Source organism: Ursus americanus, chromosome X, assembly GCF_024610735.1.
Source record: "Ursus americanus isolate L20-20 chromosome X, mUrsAme1.1.p, whole genome shotgun sequence".
NCBI lineage: Eukaryota > Metazoa > Chordata > Mammalia > Carnivora > Ursidae > Ursus > Ursus americanus.
This window is the reverse complement of record NC_142164.1, coordinates 116189959-116209805: the sequence shown is the minus strand read 5'-3', so window position 1 is coordinate 116209805 and position 19847 is coordinate 116189959. Positions and strand designations below refer to the sequence as shown.

The following is a 19847-nucleotide window of genomic DNA, read 5'->3' as shown; positions in this document are numbered from 1 at the left end:
GCTGTACAGGACAACCCGTACCGCTCTAGTAACAGTTTAGTTTCTCATTATGAACTCAACACAGCGGACACACTGGCAGGACGTCCTCACGCCGTTCCCACCTTACTCCCATGTTGTGTATTTCTAGCCAACGTTTTCTCACACACTATTATGTAGTTGTAACTAGCATAATTTTTATGTCTTGCGCTTTTCACTTAGTCCTAGAGATCTCGTAACTGTCCCATTTAACACCTGCATACCGTTCCATCGAGATCAAAAAATGTCATTTACTTAGCCATTCCCTCGTATTTGTTTAATTTGGGTTGCCTATAATGCTTGCTAATGACAGGTCATGTTACAAGGCACACCTTCATCCCTATGGCTTTCTCACAGGCTGAAATATTTCTTCAAGCTAAATTCCCTGATATTTTGAGTCTGCCTCAAAGGTCTGGTACACTGTGCCAAACTGATTCACCAGACTTGTGCCCATTTATAATGATCCCACCAAGGACTGGGACTAGCGAGCGAGAGGATCCAACGCAGATGGAGGTCCACAGGAACCTGTTAAACTCATCCATCAGACTTCTGTGCGGTTCTTGTCCTTTTTGACTTTTACTTTTCAAGAAAAAACTTTAAAATCAAGAGTGACCTACCATAATGAACCACGTGGTCTTGGCCGCATTTCTGACAGGTTTCAAAGAACTTCCACTGATGTCTGGTTGCATTTCAAGATAGAATAAAAGGCTTTCATTGATGATGTTAGGCAGCCAACTGTCAGAGAGAAAATAACCCAGGGTGACTCAATTCATTTTTAAATGCTGGGAGTCAGGGAACGTGTCTTCCAAGACTGACAAGTCCTAGAGGGGGGACCACTTGAGCAGCTGGGAGGAACCAGTGTAACCAGAATTTAAGAGATGTAACTCCTTTTCTCAAGTCTAAAGCAGAGATGAACAAATCTTCCCAAGGGTAACACTCCACACCACATCAGCTGTCAGGGACCTAGTAGTCTATGAAATAACCCAAAACGCGTGTTTCATTTGAAGAGTAACGTAACATTTTGACAGAGACCCCCACCCCAAAATCTTGCTATCTTACGTGTAAACTTTTTGATGTTATTGTTGGTAGGCCATTGAAATTTAAAATGACAAGCTAAGTGTATTTTTAGAGGGAGACAGTTTATTTCCATCTCTCCTAGGAGAACGTCCAAACAAACCTCCTCCTATCGGATAAATTATTAACACCACAAAGGCACACCCTGATTTGCAAACTATTGACTCAACCTAGCAAAAGGTTTTCTGACTCCCATCTGTTTTGCATTGGTTCCAGAACATTTTTCAAAGCATCCTCCTGAAACTTGGGGCAGAATGGGGGGGGGGGGGCAAACTGAGGAGAGAGAAATTGCTCTCTACACTCCCTGACTGCAAAAAATGTACCCTTGCCCCCGTTTCTTGTAGGATACAGGAATCCTGGGTCCCGATGGATAGAAATGGGCAAGTTTTAGAAGCGCGGTCAAGTGCTTCATTTCAGGGTTAGCCCTAGCAGTGAGAGTAAACCCTGGATGCACTTTTGGGATGTTAGCAAAACCAAACTCAGGATGTTTTGTTCCAAGGGCTTTATATAAAATCTGAGCAGATGTGAGTATCTTTGCAGGAGTTCATACGTTGTGGACTTAACTTCCTGTCTCGTGTGCATTTCCTCTAAGCGCCCCAGCACAGTGTCAAAGATTTCCTTTCCAAAGACTCTTCCCTTTGCAACTTTTGGGTCACACTTGGAAAAGTGCGCTGACTGCATATCCCTTCCCAGTGGCAACTTAAAAAAAATATAGAAGAAAGGTTACCAAATAATGAAAACCAGCATTATTTTGAAAAATCGGGTCTTGATCATGGCTCCCATCCGTCTCTCGTTCTCTGTGTAAATGCCTTGTCTTCCTTTTAGTAAAGAGGCCACTGCAAACAACAGAGGGAACTGCATGTAATGTACATTATTTGCATTTCCCGAGTGACGGGTAAGGGCGTCAACAAGGATGTCAGCCCATAAGCAAAGGCAGCAGAGCACAAGGCAGAGCGTGGTACTGCCCTTCCTCCCTCCCGGCTTCCAAGCCACGGTTCCCAGACTCCGCGGGATGTACAGTCTTGCAAACTTTCACTTTCTTTTTTTTCTTTTGGATTTTATTTATTTAAGAGAGAGAGCTCGAGAAAGACAGAGGGTGCACAAGCAGGGGAAGGCAAATGGGCAGAGGCAGAGGGAGAAGCAGACTCCCCGCTGAGCAGGGAGGCCAATGTGGGGCTCGATCCCAGGACCCTGAGATCATGACTTGAGCCGAAGGCAGACGTTTAACTGACTGAGACATCCAGGCGTCCCTAAAACTTAGTTTCAAATCACTGTGGACTTTTATAAGAGTTGAAGAGACAGCACACAGAGTTTCTGCGGACCTATACCTAGATTCTCAACGTCGACAACTTACACACCAAGCTCACATTTGTCACAAGGAAGAGATTAGCAATGGTGCTTTACTATTAATTAAGCTCCAGATTTTATTTGGATCTTATGAGTTCAAGAACTGTATTTTTATCAAGAACTGTATTTTTTTAAAGGTTTATATTTTCTATTTTGAAAGCAGTACAGAGTTGGGGCGCCTGGGTGGTTCAGTTGGTGAAGCGTCTGCCTTCGGCTCAGGTCATGATCTCAGGGTCCTGGGATCGACACCCACATGGGGCTCCCTGCTCAGCGGGGAATCTGCTTCTCCCTCTCTCTCCCTCTGCTGCTCCCCCTCCTCTCAAATAAATAAAAATTTTAAAACAAAATAATGCACACTTGCTGTTTCGAACATCGAAAGATTAAAAATTTCTCCTTATAGGCAAGTTGGAAAATATAACAAAGGTTAGAGGAAAATTAATGAGCCATTGTCCACCCTGAGACCAGCACCGTGACCATCTTAATACATTTCTTTCCCATCATTTTCCTAGATGTGATTTTCATGTTTGATGTAACTGACTCAGCACTTTTATGCAATTCTGTTTAAAAAGTTGCTGTATTTAATATACTGTTTTTAAATGCAGACATGAAAAAAAAAAGGATCCAAAGAGCCACCATGATTTCCTATTCCTAATGGCAGAATCCTTTTAGTGTTTTAAAGTTCTACAATCAACAGCTGATCCTCAATCAACCCTTGGTTAAGATGCACTTTTTTTTTTAAGATTTTATTTGAGAGACAGAGAGCGTGCGTGCGAGAAAACACATGTGCACTGGGGGGAGGGGCAGAGGGAGAAGCAGACTCCCTGCCGAGCAGGGACCCTAATGATGCAGGGCTCAATCCCTGGACCCCAAGATGACACACGCTCAATCCCAGGATGCCTAACGGCCTGAGCCCCCCAGGTGCCCCCGACTTCTTCATTCTCATTCTGCACTTGAGAGATCCGGGAGGCTTAAGGTTGTTGGTTTGCTCCTGGTCACGCTTCCTTGGGGATGCGGTGGGGACTGGAATGCCAAGTCCCCAGCCTCAGCGGAGGCCTATCCAGTGCTTTCTGCTGGCTCACAACACCCTTCTTATCCAGTTCTTACCATTGCATTTGACTTATTTCCTGTGTTCTACTTCCTGTTTCCTGCCCAACTGAGAAAAGACATAGGCCGAGCACATGGTGGGAGTCGCCAGGCTCACCACTCCTCAGGCCACACTCCATCCCTTCCCCCTACTCCTATCTGAGCACCACAATTTTCTCAGGGCGCTCCTGGGGCCCACGAGGCACACCAAGGGCAGACCCACAATGAGCCCAGATGGAAATACCAAGTTCCCTGGTCCTGGCCTGGAGCTATTAAACGCCGGCCAAGAACAGATGTACCCACCACTAAAGAGGCTTGCTCACTTCATGTATTAAACCTGCTCACTTTCTCCAAGTGCACTGTCCTTATGTCTCTGAGGAATGACAAATGGGGTCAATGTCCTGGATGACTCCAGAAGGACGACACATGCCATCATCTGAGCTCAAGGCATGGAGCCATACCCCACAGTCCTGCACCCAGAGAGCCTCCCTGTTACTCACCTGCAGTCACTGTCTTTCGGAACAGGATGGGGTTGGCCACAAAGACCAGTAGCAGTGGCAAGTATGTGGTGACATAGTGGGGAATGGCATGCTCCAGATCCTGCTCACACCTGGGGGAGGAAAACCAAGTCATTCTCCAAAACAAGGCTCTGCCGAAAATATGCACACTTATCTGGAAGCCGAGATAAGAAGAGGAGAGTGAAAAGGGAAACGCATAAATCCACTTCTGAGTCTGCCCAAAGGAAACGTGACTCATAGCTCATGTCTGCGAATAAGCAATACATCACCCAAGAAGGGAGATCAATCATGTTTCTGTTTGTCTGTCTTGTAAATGGAAGGACCTCTAAGGCATTCCACTGGGGGAGCTTTTAAAGGCCCCTGCTGGGAAAAGGAAAGATAGAGGCAGACACAGTGGAATGGGGGAGTCCCCTACACGGGGTCTCTTCAAGGAGAAAAAGACCAATGCAAGTAGAGACAGAGGCGCTCAGCGAAGTAGTGAGGTTTTCAGTACGTACTCGGCACTATGCCTGGCCAGTCCCGTGAAGGAGATCCAGCTCCTCCCCTTGAGCACCCCAAAATACCTAAGCTTCATGTTTCAAAAGAAATGTGTTCCCATGGTTATGCATAACAATCATTTCAGTGTTGCTTTTCAGGGAGAAGGACCAGAATTAATTAATTAAATTCTCTTTTTTTTAAGATTTTATTTATTTTGAGCACCTGGGTGGCTCAGTCGGTTCAGCGCCTGCCTTTGGCTCAGGTCATGATCCCAGGGTCCTGGGATGGAGCCACGCATCGGGCTCCCTGCTCGGCGGGGAGTCTGCTTCTCCTTCTACCTCTCCTCCCTGCTTATGAATGCTCTCTCACACTCTAATAAATAAATGAAAAAAAAAAAGATTTTATGTATTCATTCATGACAGGGGTGGGCAGAGGCAGAAGTAGGCTCCCCGTTGCGCAGGGCGCCCAACCCAGGACTTGATCCCAGGACCCTGAGATCACGACCTGAGCTAAAGGCAGACACTTAACCCACTGAGCCACCCAGCTGTCCCAAGGACCGGCGTTTCTGTTGAAGGATCATGGGAATCGTAGTGACTATGTAACACAGTGGAGTGCCACGCAGACATGGGTTTACCAAGGTAAGAACTATCAGCTAAGAAATCAGTTAAGACAAAGAGGAAGAGACAATTGAAGGCAAAGGGGACAGAGGACAGCTCAGGATCAACCCAAGTAGGAGGTGGAAAAGCAGACAAGGGACCAGCCCCTCTGGCCACAGAAGGTGGAATGATAAAAATGCAAGCACTCTTGTTTTAATATGCATGGAGTGGTCAAACCAGAAGCAGAAAATGATAGAACATGCAAAAAAAGTCAGGAAAGAAAAACACAGAGCCACCTTTTCTCGCCATCAGAAGGCACGCAGTACTGCCTTACAATGCTACCTTCCTTGAAGAGAAGCTTTCATTTGCAATGTGAAGGCTCAAATGTGGTCTGAAAGGCTGGAGGGAGAAACAGGTGGAGGAAGAGACAAAAAGTGAGCAACGAATGACAGGGTGAGGATGGGGGCCTGACGCAGGCCCAACAGCAGCCTCCTAAGGACCACAGGGGCACCTCAGAGCTCCCCGAGAGCCCTGCAGCAATGGCCCCTCATGCTCAGATGCAACCTGCCCAGGAGGCTCCAGGAGCCCACAGGTGAAGGTCAGTGATGGTAACTCCCTTTCCAATTAAGTGCATTCCAGTATAACACCACCGTCACTGTATTCGTCCTTTTCAAGTTCCTCAGGATGGACCTACCCAGAATTTTGGGGGTGTTCCCATCAACGAGGCAACACCAATTTGGAGATGTCTAAGTGAGTAGCCGCAAGAAGTCAAAAAGGAAGCGGGGAGAAAAGGTCTAACCATGAGTCAGCAAACTTTCTGTCAGGGAACATTTCCAGTAAGTATTTTATGCTCCGTGGACCAAACAGCCTGTCGAAACTGACACTGCAGTGTGAAAGCAGCCATAAACCACGCATAAACAAATGGGCAAGACTGTGTTCCAATAAAACTTTATTTACAAAACCAAGCAGAGGGCCGGATTTGTCTGCAGGGCTGTGCTGTGTTGATCCTTGTCTACACTGCCCTAAAATCACAAAGAGACAATGTCCAAACTGTTTTTCAGTTTTCCATTAGAAGTTAGAATATACACACTTGGAGGGACCATAAGGCCTTAGAAATGGTTGCACTGATGAGATTTTTTCTAAAAGATTTTATTTACTTATCTGACAGAGAGAGAGAGTGAGCACAAGCAGGGGGAGCAGCAGAGGGAGAGGGAGAAGCAGGCTCCCCACTGAGCAGGAAGCCCAACATGGGCTCGATCCCAAGGCTCTAGGATCGTGACCTGAGCCCAAGGCATACGTCTTACCAACTGAACCAAACCAACTGAGCCACCCAGGCGCCCCTGCATTGACTAGATTTTAAGGCTGAAGAAGAACCTGAGACAATTTCCGCTATCTATCTCCCTGCATCTGTGTTCAGGATGGCTGAAAGAGGGAAGAGAAGTGACAGAGTGAGGCAAGCAGAGGCTCAGAACCAGCTCCTCCAAGAGCCACTTGGAGTTCATCCTTAGGAGGGCAAACTCCCGTGGTCATGCAGATGAAGCTGGCTGGAAGAATAAAAAGCAAACAACGGGTTTGCCTGAGAAAGCTCCAGCAGTATGGAGAGGGACACAGCCAGAGCTGTGTGCACGTTGTCACACGGAGGACACACCCCTGAAGCCCTGCGCACAGGCACCCCCCCACACAGATGCGAAGGGCAGAGGCAGAGAAATGAGCTCAAGAGCACAAGGTATGGTAGTGAGTGCCCCCTCCCCCCGGGATTCAGCTGGGCGGCTCTGGGAACAAGGGCCTGACCTGCAAGGGGCCCACTCTGGCTCGGGGCCCACGCATTGTCTGCAAGAGCACTCCATGGGCAGGGGAGTTGGGAGTCCCGGCTTACCTGGACACGGAAGGGTAGTAGAGCACGACCACTCCCTCCACGCAGAGCAGGGCGGCCAGGCCCCAGGCCATGATGCGGTACAGCAGGATGGTGCTAGGGGAGAAGCGGGACAGGGGGCCCTGTCTGAGAGGAGGGACGGAGACGTCCAGCAACAGAAAATACCAGACCCACTCCCGGGCCCCAGAACACTCAGGACAATGTACACTGAGCAAACCCTTGGCAAAGACTTGCCTTATTATGCCTCTGAGTGTTAATTTGTTAACTGAGATGAAATTCATGACATAAAAGTAACCATTTTCAACTGAGCAACTCAGGAACATTCAGTAAATTCATTATATTGTGCAATCATCTCCTCTACCCAGTTCGAAAACAGTCATCACCCCTGAAGGAAAGCCCAGACGCATTAAGCAGGCGCCCCCGGTTCCTCCTGCTCCTGGCCCCCAGCAACCACCAGCTTCCTTTGTGTCTCTATGGTTTTTCTTATTCTGCACAATTCAGGCATATGGAGTCACACAGTATGTGGCCCTCTGCATCTGGCTTCTTTCACAACATGAGGCTTTCAAGGTTGAGAGGAACAAGGCACGGGTACCTCATCCGTCCTCCTCAGCACCCGGCTGACCCACTAAGCGAGGAGCTCCTATCCCTAAACCTTCCCAAAGGTACCCTGTACCTAAAAGTCAAGGATCTCTGTGCTCAGTCAGAACCAAGGTCTCTGAAGAAATGTGTGATCACTGGATGTTCCAGGACAGTGGGGAGCTTCCCTTCCTTGCCTTCCTCCCCCACGCCCCACCACTGGCTGCATGCTTCACATTCCGGGAACATCTCGACCCTTCATCTTCCTATGCCCACACACCCCGCCCTTTCTCCCTACAGACTGAAGGCAGCCAGCCCTGCAGCTGGGGTCCCGAAGACGGACGCACAGCTCTCTGTGCCAAGGCAGCGTTCAGTTTGCCTCCTCTGTGTCCCAGGACGGGGGCCCAGTGCTCCGTCAGATGCCCTAGCCACAACCCAAGACTCTACCAGACTCCTGGCAAACAGTGCAACCCCCAACCCATCGGGATTTTAACTCTGAAGATCAGCTGTGTCGACAAGGGAACGGTCAGGGATCCAAGTGAAGGGATGCCCTTCTAGAAAGAGACAGAAGAAGAGAGACAGCACAGGGGAATGAGCTTCAGGAAGAAGCGGCATTTCCTAGCAGCCCTCTGGAAGGCCACAAGGAAAGGACTCCAGCATGTGTTTACTCCCATGTTAGAACCGGTTCTGGAGTGGCCCTGCCCTTTCTCTCCCGGTCTGGGAGCTGGTAGGGCGGGTTTTGCCCAGAAGTCAGAGGCTCCACATGAAACAAAGGAAAAAACGAGCAGCTTTCTGCAAGGGCCTGGGTGGCTGAACAGTGCAGAAGGTTTGCATTGCAGACCCCCACCTTGGGCCGCAGGGAGCTAGGAGTATGGAGAGGTGGGAGACAGCAGGCCAGGGGGCAAGGCCAGGCGAGTGCAGGGCTGGAGGTGGCCAGGCTAGTCAACGGCGCTCTGGCTCCAGACGGCCAAGCAGGGTGGGAGTCAGGCCTGTGCTCAGGCGGCAGCCACTTTAATAACTGATACCATCCACAACCCACACCAGGTGGTGAGTCTGAACTCCAGTGCATCCACAGTGAGGAGCAGCGAGTGGCCGAAGACCCTTGTCCCTTTATCTGACCACTAGACAGTTTCCAGGTCCAGGCCTGCAACGACCCCCTTCTCTCACACTCATGTTCACGGAGCAAGTAGTGACTCCAATGTAGGGCTTTTCCCACACTCCTAACCACCTTCTGTTACTGGTTAAAACCTGTACATCTTGCATCAGGAACCAAAGCAGCAGTTAAATTTTAACTCTAAATCTGTCTTAATGACATTTCTTAGGATTAGGATTTGTAAAAAGATTCTCCTGTGCCAAAAAAAAAATAGCTTAGGACTGGAAGGATCTAGAAGCGAACGTGGGGTTTAATCCAGCCATCCCTGCCTTGGAATTCATTCCGACCCATCATGGGAAGCTCGTCTCTTCACTGTCACCTGCAGAATGAAGTGCCCTCAGCCCTGGGAGCAAGCCTGCAAGCAAGGCGCTCCAAGCCCCCTGTGCTGGCCCCAGGCACCCTCCCACCAGGAAGCACGGCTTCTGCCAGGGACTAGGTAGGGGCTGGGTCTCTGTGGAGCCAGAGCATCGTCTTATTTCTCTGCTGTGCTCCCTACTCCTTTCTGTTTAAGGTTTATTTATTTGAGAGAGAGCCAGCAAGCACACAAGCGAGCAGTGTGGGGGAGGAGCGGAGGAAAAGGGAGAGAGACACCCAATCAGACTCCTCACTGAGCCCAACACAGGGCTCGATCCCATGACCCTGACTGACAGCAGGACCTGAGCTGAAACCAAGAGTTGGAGGCTTCACCAACTGAGCCACCCACGCTCCCCAGCCCTACTCCTTTCTGATGGGAGAGCCCACTTCACTCTCAAAGGTCTTCCTAATGCTGGCCCCCTGCCCTTGCTCTTGTCCTTAGGAGGGCATCTGGACATTTCACATCTTGGGACCTTTGCCTCCGGCTTGATTGGCAGGTGCTCAGAAGCCATGCTCTGCCAGCATCCTCTAATCTCTGCATGCCCTCTGCATCCTGCCTATCCTTACTCTGTGCTCCAAAATGCATTCCAAACATGCTTCTGGGCATGAGGAGGGCTTCCGGATTGCCTGCCCCGGCTTCCAAGGGCTCTGTCTTCTCCATCCAGAAAGCTCTCAGGCTGCCCCATCTGACCACAGTCGTCCACGGGTAGGGGTGAAGCAATGCACACTCTTGTCACAGCAAGAGGCATACTCTTCTTGCAGCTTCCTTTTGGTGCTACAAGGCTCCTCTTATCTCCACAACTGGCTGTCTGTGAGACCTCTAGTGTGTCCAAAATTGAGTGAGAAAGGAATCAGGAACACACACTTGCACTGGGCTTCCAGGTCCAAGACCTCTCACTGCAGCTAGTTTTGACTACCCAAAGCCATTTTCCCTTTTTCCTTAGTAACATAATGTGATGTCATGCCAAACAGCAGTATGCTTGGCTAACAAACTATACTTCCAACCTCCCTTTAAGTGGCCATGCAACTAAATTCTGGCGAATAATACAAAAGTGGAATTGTTGCATAAAATCTCCAGGGAGGGTGCTTAAAGGGAGGTGGCTCAGGAGAAAATAGACCCTTATGCATTGCCCCCTTCCTACCACCTGCTGCCTGGATGCAGATGTGATGGCTAGAATCAAGGAAATTCAAATCAAAACCACACTGAGATACCACCTTACGCCAGTTAGAATGGCAAAAATAGACAAGGCAAGAAACAACAATTGTTGGAGAGGATGTGGAGAAAGGGGATCCCTCCTACATTGTTGGTGGGAATGCAAGTTGGTACAGCCACTCTGGAAAACAGTGTGGAGGTCCCTTAAAAAGTTAAAAATTGAGCTACCCTATGATCCAGCCATTCCACTACTGGGTATTTACCCCAAAGATACAGACGTAGTGAAGAGAAGGGCCATATGCACCCCAATGTTCATAGCAGCAATGTCCACAATAGCTAAATCGTGGAAGGAGCCGAGATGCCCTTCAACAGATGACTGGATTAAGAAGTTGTGGTCCATATATACAATGGAATATTACTCAGCTATCAGAAAGAACGAGTTCTCAACATTTGCTACAACATGGACGGCACTGGAGGAGATAATGCTAAGTGAAATAAGTCAAGCAGAGAAAGACAACTATCATATGATTTCTCTCATCTATGGAACATAAGAACTAGGATGATCGGGGGCGCCTGGGTGGCACAGCGGTTAAGCGTCTGCCTTCGGCTCAGGGCGTGATCCCGGCGTTCCGGGTTCGAGCCCCACGTCAGGCTCTTCCGCTATGAGCCTGCTTCTTCCTCTCCCACTCCCCCTGCTTGTGTTCCCTCTCTCGCTGGCTGTCTCTATCTCTGTCGAATAAATAAATAAAAAATCTAAAAAAAAAAAAAAAAAAGAACTAGGATGATCGGTAGGGGAAGAAAGGGATAAAGAAAGGGGGGGTAATCAGAAGGGGGAATGAAACATGAGAGACTATGGACTCTGAGAAACAAAGTGAGGACCTCAGAGGGGAGGGGGGTGGGGGAATGGGATAGACCGGTGATGGGTAGTAAGGAGGGCACGTATTGCATGGTGCACTGGGTGTTATACACAACTAATGAATCATCGAGCCTTACATCGGAAACCGGGGATGTACTGTATGGTGACTAACATAATATAATAAAAAATCATTAAAAAAAAAAAAAAAGATGTGATGGCTAGAGCTCCAGCAGCTATATTGGGTCATGACACCCTGAAGTTGGAAGTCACACAATGGAAAATGGAGCAAGAAGACAGAAGGAGCTTGGGTCCCTGATGTCTAAGGGCACTGGATTCTCTACCTCTGGCCTCTTTTAGCATGGAAGAAAAATTATCTTAATAAGTCACTAATATTTAATGAATTTTATGGAGCCAAAGCTAATCCTCACTGATATACCTGGTTGGCTGCCTCTGACCCTCACCACCTTCCCTAGAGAATTTTCAAAACCAAGAATATATAGGTTCTATACGGATGTATAAAAATTTAGGAGCTAAAGTAAAAAGGTGGAAGGAACAAGCACAAAAAAACACACTAAACTTCAGGCCAGAGAGACCAAAGTTAATGATGAGGACACATGAGGAATACCAATGATTTCATTCTTTCATTTTTAAAGGTTTTATTTACTTGACAGAGAGAGCAAGAGAGCACAAGCAGGGGGAGCTGCAGAGCAAGGGGGAGAAGCAGGCTCACCGCTGTGCAGGGAACCCAACGCGGGACTCGACCCCGGGACTCTGATATCGTGACCTGTACTGAAGGCAGACACTTAATTGACTGACCCACCCAGGAGTCGCCTACCAACGATGTCAGAGCAAGGAACTACTAAGGTTGCCCCCCGTATTCTACGGCCTGAATGTGATCTTTGTTTACCGATACTGGCGTTAAAAGTAAATTTATTCGGGCGGCTGGCTGGTTCAGCAGGTGGAGCACACAATTAGTGATCTCAGAGTTGTAAGTTCAAGCCCCACATTGGGTATAGAGATTACTTAAAACTAAAATCTTCAGGGGTCCCACGTCAAGCAGGGAGCCTGCTTCTCCGTCTGCCTCTGTCATTCTCCTGGCTTGTTCTCCATTTCTCTCTCTCAAATAAATAAAATCTTTTAAAAACATAAAAAATTTTTAAAAAATAATTTAAAAAGTGAATTTATTCAACAAATGGTGCTGGGACAACTGGACATTCACGTGAAAAAGAATAAACATCAACCTTTTCCTCACCTACACACAGAAATTAATTTAAAATGGATCACTGGGGCACCTGCGTGGCTCCGTCAGTTAAGCATCCAACTCCTGGTTTGGGACCCTCAATCTAAGGGTCATGAGATGAAGCCCCAAGCTGGGCTCCATGCTCAGTACGGAGTCTGCTTGAGATTTTCTCTCTCCCTCTGCCTGTCCCCCTACCCCAACAAAATAATTTAAAAAAAAATTTTTTTTTTTTTTTAAGATTTATTTATTTGACAGAGAGAGTGAGCACAAGCAGGGGGAGTTGGAAAGGGAGAAGCAGGGCGCCTGGGTGGCTCAGTGGTTAAGCATCTGCCTTCGGCCCAGGGCGTGATCCCAGAGTCCTGGGATCGAGTCCTGCATCAGGCTCCTCTGCTGGGAGCCTGCTTCTTCCTCTCCCACTCCCCCTGCTTGTGTTCCCTCTCTCGCTGGCTGCCTCTCTGTCAAATAAATAAATAAAATCTTTAAAAAAAAAAAAAAAAAAGAAAGGAAAGGGAGAAGCGGACTCCCTGCTGAGCTACGAGCCCAATGTGGGGCTCAATCCCAGGACCCCGGGATCATGACCTGAGCTGAAGGCAGACACTTAACTGACTGAGCCACCCAGGTGCCCCATAAATAAATAAAATCTTACAGATAAATAAAACGGACCAGCACCTGGCGGGCTTAGTTGGTAGAGCATGTGACTCTTGATCTCAGGGTTGTAAGTTCAAGTCCCACACTGGGTGTGGAGATGAGTTAAAGAGAAAATCTTTAAAATGGATCATAGACCTAAATTAAAGTATTCAAACTTTTTTTTTTTTTTTTTTTGGTTCCTAAGTTTTATTCAAGAACTCATACAAAATACTCCAGATAAATGAGTTTCAAGTCTCATCTTCCTCATCCTGGTTAATCTGGAAATAACGTAATTCACAAACTTCTTTGCTGTTAGCAACTACACGCAACCACTCACGTGGATGATGATTCTTCAAGTATTTTTTGGTGAGATACCGCAAATACCTTTTGGAAAAAGGCACCTTAGGGGCGCCTGGGTGGCTCAGTTGGTTAAGCATCCGACTCTTGGGGCGCCTGGGTGGCTCAGTCGTTAAGCATCTGCCTTTGGCTCAGGGTGTGATCCCAGCGTTCTGGGATCGAGCCCCATGTCAGGCTCCTCTGCTGGGAGCTGCTTCTTCCTCTCCCACTCCCCCTGCTTGTGTTCCTCTCTCACTGGCTATTGCTGTGTCATATAAATAAAACCCTAAAAAAAAAAAAAAAGCATCCGACTCTTGGTTTCGGATCAGGTCATGATCTCATGGGTCCTGTGATCACACTCCACGTGGAGCCCCAAGGCCAACTCTGAGCTCCGTGGACAGATTCTCTCCCTCTGCTAGCCCCCCCGCACTGTGATCAACCCCACGTGGAGCCCCAAGGCCAACTCTGAGCTCTGTGGAGAGATTCTCTCCCTCTGCTAGCCCCCCCACTGTGATCACACTCCACGTGGAGCCCCAAGGCCAACTCTGAGCCCCGTGGAGAGATTCTCTCCCTCTGCTAGCCCCCCCACTGTGATCACACTCCACGTGGAGCCCCAAGGCCAACTCTGAGCCCCGTGGAGAGATTCTCTCCCTCTGCTAGTCCCCCCCCCCACTTGAAAGTGCATTCTCTCAAATAAAGAAGTAAATCTTTAAAATAAAATCTTTAAAAAAATCTATGTAAGGGGCGCCTGGGTGGCTCAGTAAGTTAAGTGTCTGCTTTCGGCTCAGGTCATGGTCCCACAGTCCTGGGATGCAGCCCTCTGTGGGGCTCCCTGATCAGCGGGGGGTCTGCTTCTCTTCTTGCTCTCCTTTTGCTGCTGTCAAATGATCTCTCTCTCTCTGCGTCAAATGAATAAATAAAACCTTAAATACATATATATATATATATAGAGAGAGAGAGAGAGTTCAAATTTAGCACATCCGGGGGCACCTGTGTGGCTCAGTTGGTTAAGCATTTAACTCGTGATTTCAGCTCAAGTCATAATCTCAGGGTCGTGAGATTGAGCCTCATATGTCAGTTCTGTGCTGAGTATGGAGTCCACTTGAGCTTCTCTCTCTCCCTCCCTCTCCCCCCCTCCACCGCCCCACTCCCCTGCTCACGTGCTCTGTCTCTTAAAATTAAAGAAAACAAAATGCAGTGCATCCATACAGCGGAACAGTATCAGAAGCGCCCAGGAAGGAGCTGCTGATGCTGCCACTACACGGGGAACGCTGGAAAATGTCCTGCTAAGTGTAAGAAGCCAGACATAAAAGGTCACGTGCTGAACGACTCCACTTACAGGCAATGCCCGGAGTAGGCAAACCTGGAGACAGAAAACAGACCGGTAGTTGCCAGGGGCCTGGGTGGCGGGGGGCAGGAATTAATCACTGGTAAAGGGGTTTGGGAGGAGGTGGTGATTTTGTCCTTAAACTAGTTGGTGTGAGGGCTCCGTGATTTTGTAACTATACTAAAAAACAATGAATCTTATATACTTAAATGGGTGAACTGTACAAAACCGTTTAAAAAAAAAAAAAAGTAAGCACACAAGGGCTCCATTGGAAAGTGGGTGACACATGCTTCCTGGACCAGGAGTCAGGGGACCCGGGCACTCACCCCACCCTGCCATGCGGCTTCCCTTGGTCACTTAGGTCCTCTGTGTTTCTGTTCCCCTAACACAGACGCACATGCCAGCTACAATCCCAGCGCACAGTTCCTGAGAGCCTACTACGTGCTAGGCACGGATCTCAACCATTTACACACAGCATCACATGGACTCTCCCGGGACCTGACGAGGGGTACTATTTTACAGCCGGGATGGCAGAAGTCTAGAAGCGTTAAGCAGCTTGCTGACAGTCACACAGCTGGTGACAAACGCACGGGCTGTACCCACCGGGTCATTTCTCCCCGGGCAGACCCCCACAGCTCGTGCTTGGTTCCATATTTGGCATAACATGTCAATGCACACTTCTAAGACTCTTTTCCTCAAACCTTTAGGTCGTCAAAAATTGTCTATATTCATGTGAATTCTTTTTTAGTATGTGTCCAAAATGCAAATATGTAATTTACAGATGACTTATCATGGTCTAAACATCATTTTGAATCTGCCTTCAGCCTTTTTTAAAAATGAGCTGCCAGAGAGGTTTCTCGAAGAGGGGCCAGCCGACATTCTGTGTGTGCCATACTGAAAAATACCTTGGAGCCCTCGGGGATACCCCTGACCCGTCCTCACACGACAGGACCTGGGCAGAGAGCTCTTCTTGCTCCCTGTGAATACCTGTGTCCCGCCGATCTCCGGATCACCAGATAGGCGTCCACCGCATAGCAAAACAGCCACCAGAAGCAGGCGCTGTACAACAGCTGGGTCCACATCTGTAATCAGGAAGAGCCTGGCATCAGAGCTCCTGGAAACAGGCACCAGACTGCCCCAGCCATGAAACGAGCTGGCAGATGCCTCCTCCTTCCTCTGACGTCAGGAAGCAGGACATGAAAGCCGTCCGGAGACACGTGTACGGTCTGGGAACGCAAAGGTGGGATGCGGCCCAGGGCGCGGCGCCCCTTTGTGCTCCGTCTGCTGGGCGGGGCTGACCAGCCAGCCCTGCCTTCCGCACACTCACAGGCATGGAAGAGGAAGGCCTCAGATGGGAGGCCTACACAGGTGTGAGGGCTCACAGCGCCTGCCAAGGAGCCGCTCTTTGTTGAGAATGAAGGAGGATGGACAGGAAAGGGCTTCCCAGAAAGGGGCAGCACGAGACTGGTCCTCCTGGGGTGGGCTGAGGCCGCTGGTCCACTGCCTGCCGCTGGAAAGCAATGCGGGCAGAAGGGAGAGAAGCGCAGACTTTGGCGACAGTGCGGTGCACGGGGCAGGATAGATACGTCTATTTCAATGCCCATTTCATGAAGCAGAATACATCCAATCAATCAGTAACTTTCTCCTTTTTGTTTTTGGCCAGCTGGTTTCAACTGCAGCGCAATCTACGGTAAGGGTGGTCTATGTGTGCTTAGAAGTGGGGCAGAGACAAGCCACACTACGGCAATGGTTCTCAAACCTCGGGGGGAGTCGGGAGCCCCCAGAGGGTCTGTTACATTGCAGATGGCCCCCACCCCAAGGTTCTTGATCAGTAGGCTCTGAGAATTTGCATTCTAACAAAGGCCAGTGGGTTGAGACCACGCTTTGAGGACTTTTGAGGACCTCAGCCTGAGAGGAGGACGGGGGAGGGAAGAGGTGAACAGAAAGAAGGTGTACTTACCGCACTCCCCACGCAGTACGCAGCAGGCCAAATGTCTGTCCCATTCACACTGGAGGGGTTTTCAACGAACTCTGGGAATCCTAGCCACACCACAGACCGGAATACGATACCTAAGAGGGAATCAGGTGGTACAGTCATCCCTTGGGCGACGCATTCCAAGACCCCCAGTGGATGTTGAAACTGCGGATTGTACTGAATCCAATATATGTTTTTTCCATTACATGCGTTCCTATGACAAAGCTTAGTTTATAAATTAGGCACAGTAAGAGATGAACAACTAACAATAAAATAGAACAGTTATAACAAGAGAGGGTCATGGAAGGTATGTGAATGTGGCTTTTCTCCAAACATCTTACTGTACTCGCCTCACTTTTCTCATGATGATGTGAGAGGATGAGGTGCTTGGGTGAGGAGAGGACGTGCGGCGAAGGACGCGGGCACCGTGATGTAATGTGAGGCAACTACTAACCCTCGGCCAGCACCCGGGAAGGAGGAGCCCCTGTTTCCAGACCACAGTGCACCAGGGGGAGCTAAACCCGCAGAAAGCAAAACCGAGGCTAAGCGTGAACTACCACGCTTTGTGATGGACCTAACTCACATTTAAAGCGGACTTGGGGCTAAGAATGGTAAGTAGATGGACGGATGGATAAATAGCTAGGAAGGGACGGACAAAGAAATGACGGAGGAAAGAAACACACACACGGGTGTGTGCAGAGAGAGAAAGAGAAACAAATGAGATCCAAGGGGAAATTATTTCGGTCACAAAGCAAGCCCAGGCACTTTGATTTCAACTTAAATCATCACTAGGCACGGTCCTATCCCTAATGCGTTGGTTGTTTACTCGATATGAAGAAGCAGTTATGTGAATAACAACCTGTATTTCTTGGCTGTGTTTTTAATGTCCATATTAACTATTCCTCACACACACACAAAAATTGAAAATGCACGATTCTGAAATGTAAAAAGACTTTCATTCTCTGAAAAAACGCATTTAAGATTTTCATAAATTGGCTCTAGGCAATTTGCTGTTGACATTTATTATTTATAAGTTTTCTTTGCTACTACACTCAAATATCTAATTCTCCTCAAAACAGTATACACCCTTAAGGTACAGATGAAGCCCGCTTGTTAGGTAATGTGATATGCTTTGTCTAAGCATATGCTTTGTAAAACGGTACTAAAGAGTAACTGTCAACAGTACAAAGTTATACACTACGTACTCATGTCCACTGATAGCGTGTAACACAGTCTTAAATATACAACGCATAATACACTACTAGACACCGTAATACACCACCGAACTCACACTGCATACTCTACCTCCAGATACATACTGCATAATACATCACCCAATACCGGGGCCCCTGGGTGGCTCAGTCGGTTGAGTGTCTGCCTTCAGCTCAGGTCATGATCCTGGGGTCCTGGGATCGAGCCCCACATCAGGCTCCCTGCTCAGGGGAAGCCTGCTACTCCCTCTCCCTCTGCCCCTCCCCCTTGCTTATGTGCTCTCTCTCTCTCAAATAAATAAAATCTTTTTTTTTTTTTAAAGATTTTATTTATTTATTTGACAGAGATAGAGACAGCCAGCGAGAGAGGGAACACAAGCACGGGGAGTGGGAGAGGAAGAAGCAGGCTCACAGCGGAGAAGCCTGATGTGGGGCTCGATCCCACAATGTCAGGATCACGCCGGGATCACGCCCTGAGCCGAAGGCAGACGCTTAACCGCTATGCCACCCAGGCGCCCCTCAAATAAATAAAATCTTATAAAAAATATACTCTATATAGTGTGTGATATACTACAAACATACATTATGTAATACGATACCAAATTTATATTATGCAACATACCACTAAAGAGGAATTATGGACACCAAAAAACTTAAGATAGATCTTCTCTTTATCAAGCACTGCTCATAAAAATAAGGCTTCCCTTCTGTAGAATGCTTTATCACTTTCAGCATCTAGCACTCCTCTGAGCTCAATAAATGCCCTCCTTATTTTTGTATTGATATAAGCTGACAAAGGTCAATTCACAAGATGTGCATGCTAAGTCATTACGCTGTAGATCTTAAATTTTTACTGGGCTGTACATCAATTACATCTCAATAAAACTGAAAAAAACCTCTGCCCTACGAGGTAGGCATCTTAAGTATTATTTTTCAGTGAAGTGTCAGTCACCAGGCCTTCCCCTTAATTCTGCCTCTGCTCATTTAACATCATGCATCTCCCTTCCAAAAGAGAATATACAAATATTATTCCACTGATCCTCAAAAGATATTTGGGTGCATCTTTATTTCCAGATATCCAAGTTACAGAAAGTACATTGCTATTAAGATGCTTTTCCAGGTGTGCCTGGGTGGCTCAGTCGGAAGAGTGTGCGACTCTTATCTTGGGGTTGTGGGTTCAAGCCCCACGTGGGGTACAGAGACTATGTAAATAAACTTAAAAAACAAACAAACCATGCTTTCCCAAAATGTTTTAGCAGAATCAGGAAGAAAACCAGTTTCTTTTCTTTTTTCTTTTTTTAACATTTTTATTTATTTATTTGACAGAGAGAGAGAGACAGCCAGTGAGAGGGGGAACACAAGCAGGGGGAGTAGGAGAGGAAGAAGCAGGCTCCCACCGAGCAGGGAGCCCGACGCGGGGCTCAATCCCAGGACTCGGGAATCACGCCCTGAGCCGAAGGCAGACGCTTAACGACTGAGCCACCCAGGTGCCCCAGAAAACCAGTTTCTGATTTAATTAACCAGCACCAAGATGATTTTATGCCTAATAGAAAGGAAGTACTGCTTCCTGTCTGACTCCTGAGGTCTGAGAAAGTGACTAGAGGTTCCACAGCATTTACTGGAAATCAAGGTCCTTGAGGGTCTCCAGGCCCGAGAGCACATGGGCGAACAAGGCCCTGAGATACAGTCACCTGTACCGCGATCTGCTCAAGGTGGGGTGTGAGCTGCTGCCATCCCCTCAGGGCCCAGCTCCAACACCATCAGCAGCCCTTGCTTCGAAAGCAAAATTACTGAAAAATACAATTCCAAAATGATTAGCACCTGTCAGCCACCTGCCAAGTGCGGGCTGTACCTGGATCCCGATTCAGACAAACCAACTGTAAAACAGCATTTATGAGACAACTGGACATACAGCAGTGACAGTAAAGAACGGATTTTCAGGGCGCCTGGGTGGCTCAGTTGGTTGAGGGGCTGCTTTCGGCTCAGGTCATGATTTCAGGGTCCTGCGGTCAAGCCCCCTCGGTAGGGAGTCTGCTTCTCCCTCTTCCTCTCCCCC

At 48.2% G+C, this 19847-nt stretch overlaps 1 protein-coding gene across 2 annotated transcripts in view; it reads right to left on the bottom strand.

The window, feature by feature from the left end:
* The window catches only part of GPR143 (G protein-coupled receptor 143), a 42683-nt gene that overhangs the window by 21236 nt on the left and 1600 nt on the right, over positions 1–19847 (bottom strand). Inside the window, exons 2-7 of one of the 2 annotated variants that reach the window (XM_045813597.2) lie at positions 16566–16675; positions 15593–15687; positions 6987–7079; positions 4020–4129; positions 1817–1925; positions 633–750 (exon numbers count right to left, since the gene is read on the bottom strand). In XM_045813597.2, coding sequence (XP_045669553.2) covers positions 633–750; positions 1817–1925; positions 4020–4129; positions 6987–7079; positions 15593–15687; positions 16566–16675 — 635 coding nt within the window. The remainder of the gene's footprint in view (positions 1–632; positions 751–1816; positions 1926–4019; positions 4130–6986; positions 7080–15592; positions 15688–16565; positions 16676–19847) is intronic. The other variant, XM_087859768.1, reaches the window with a different exon arrangement.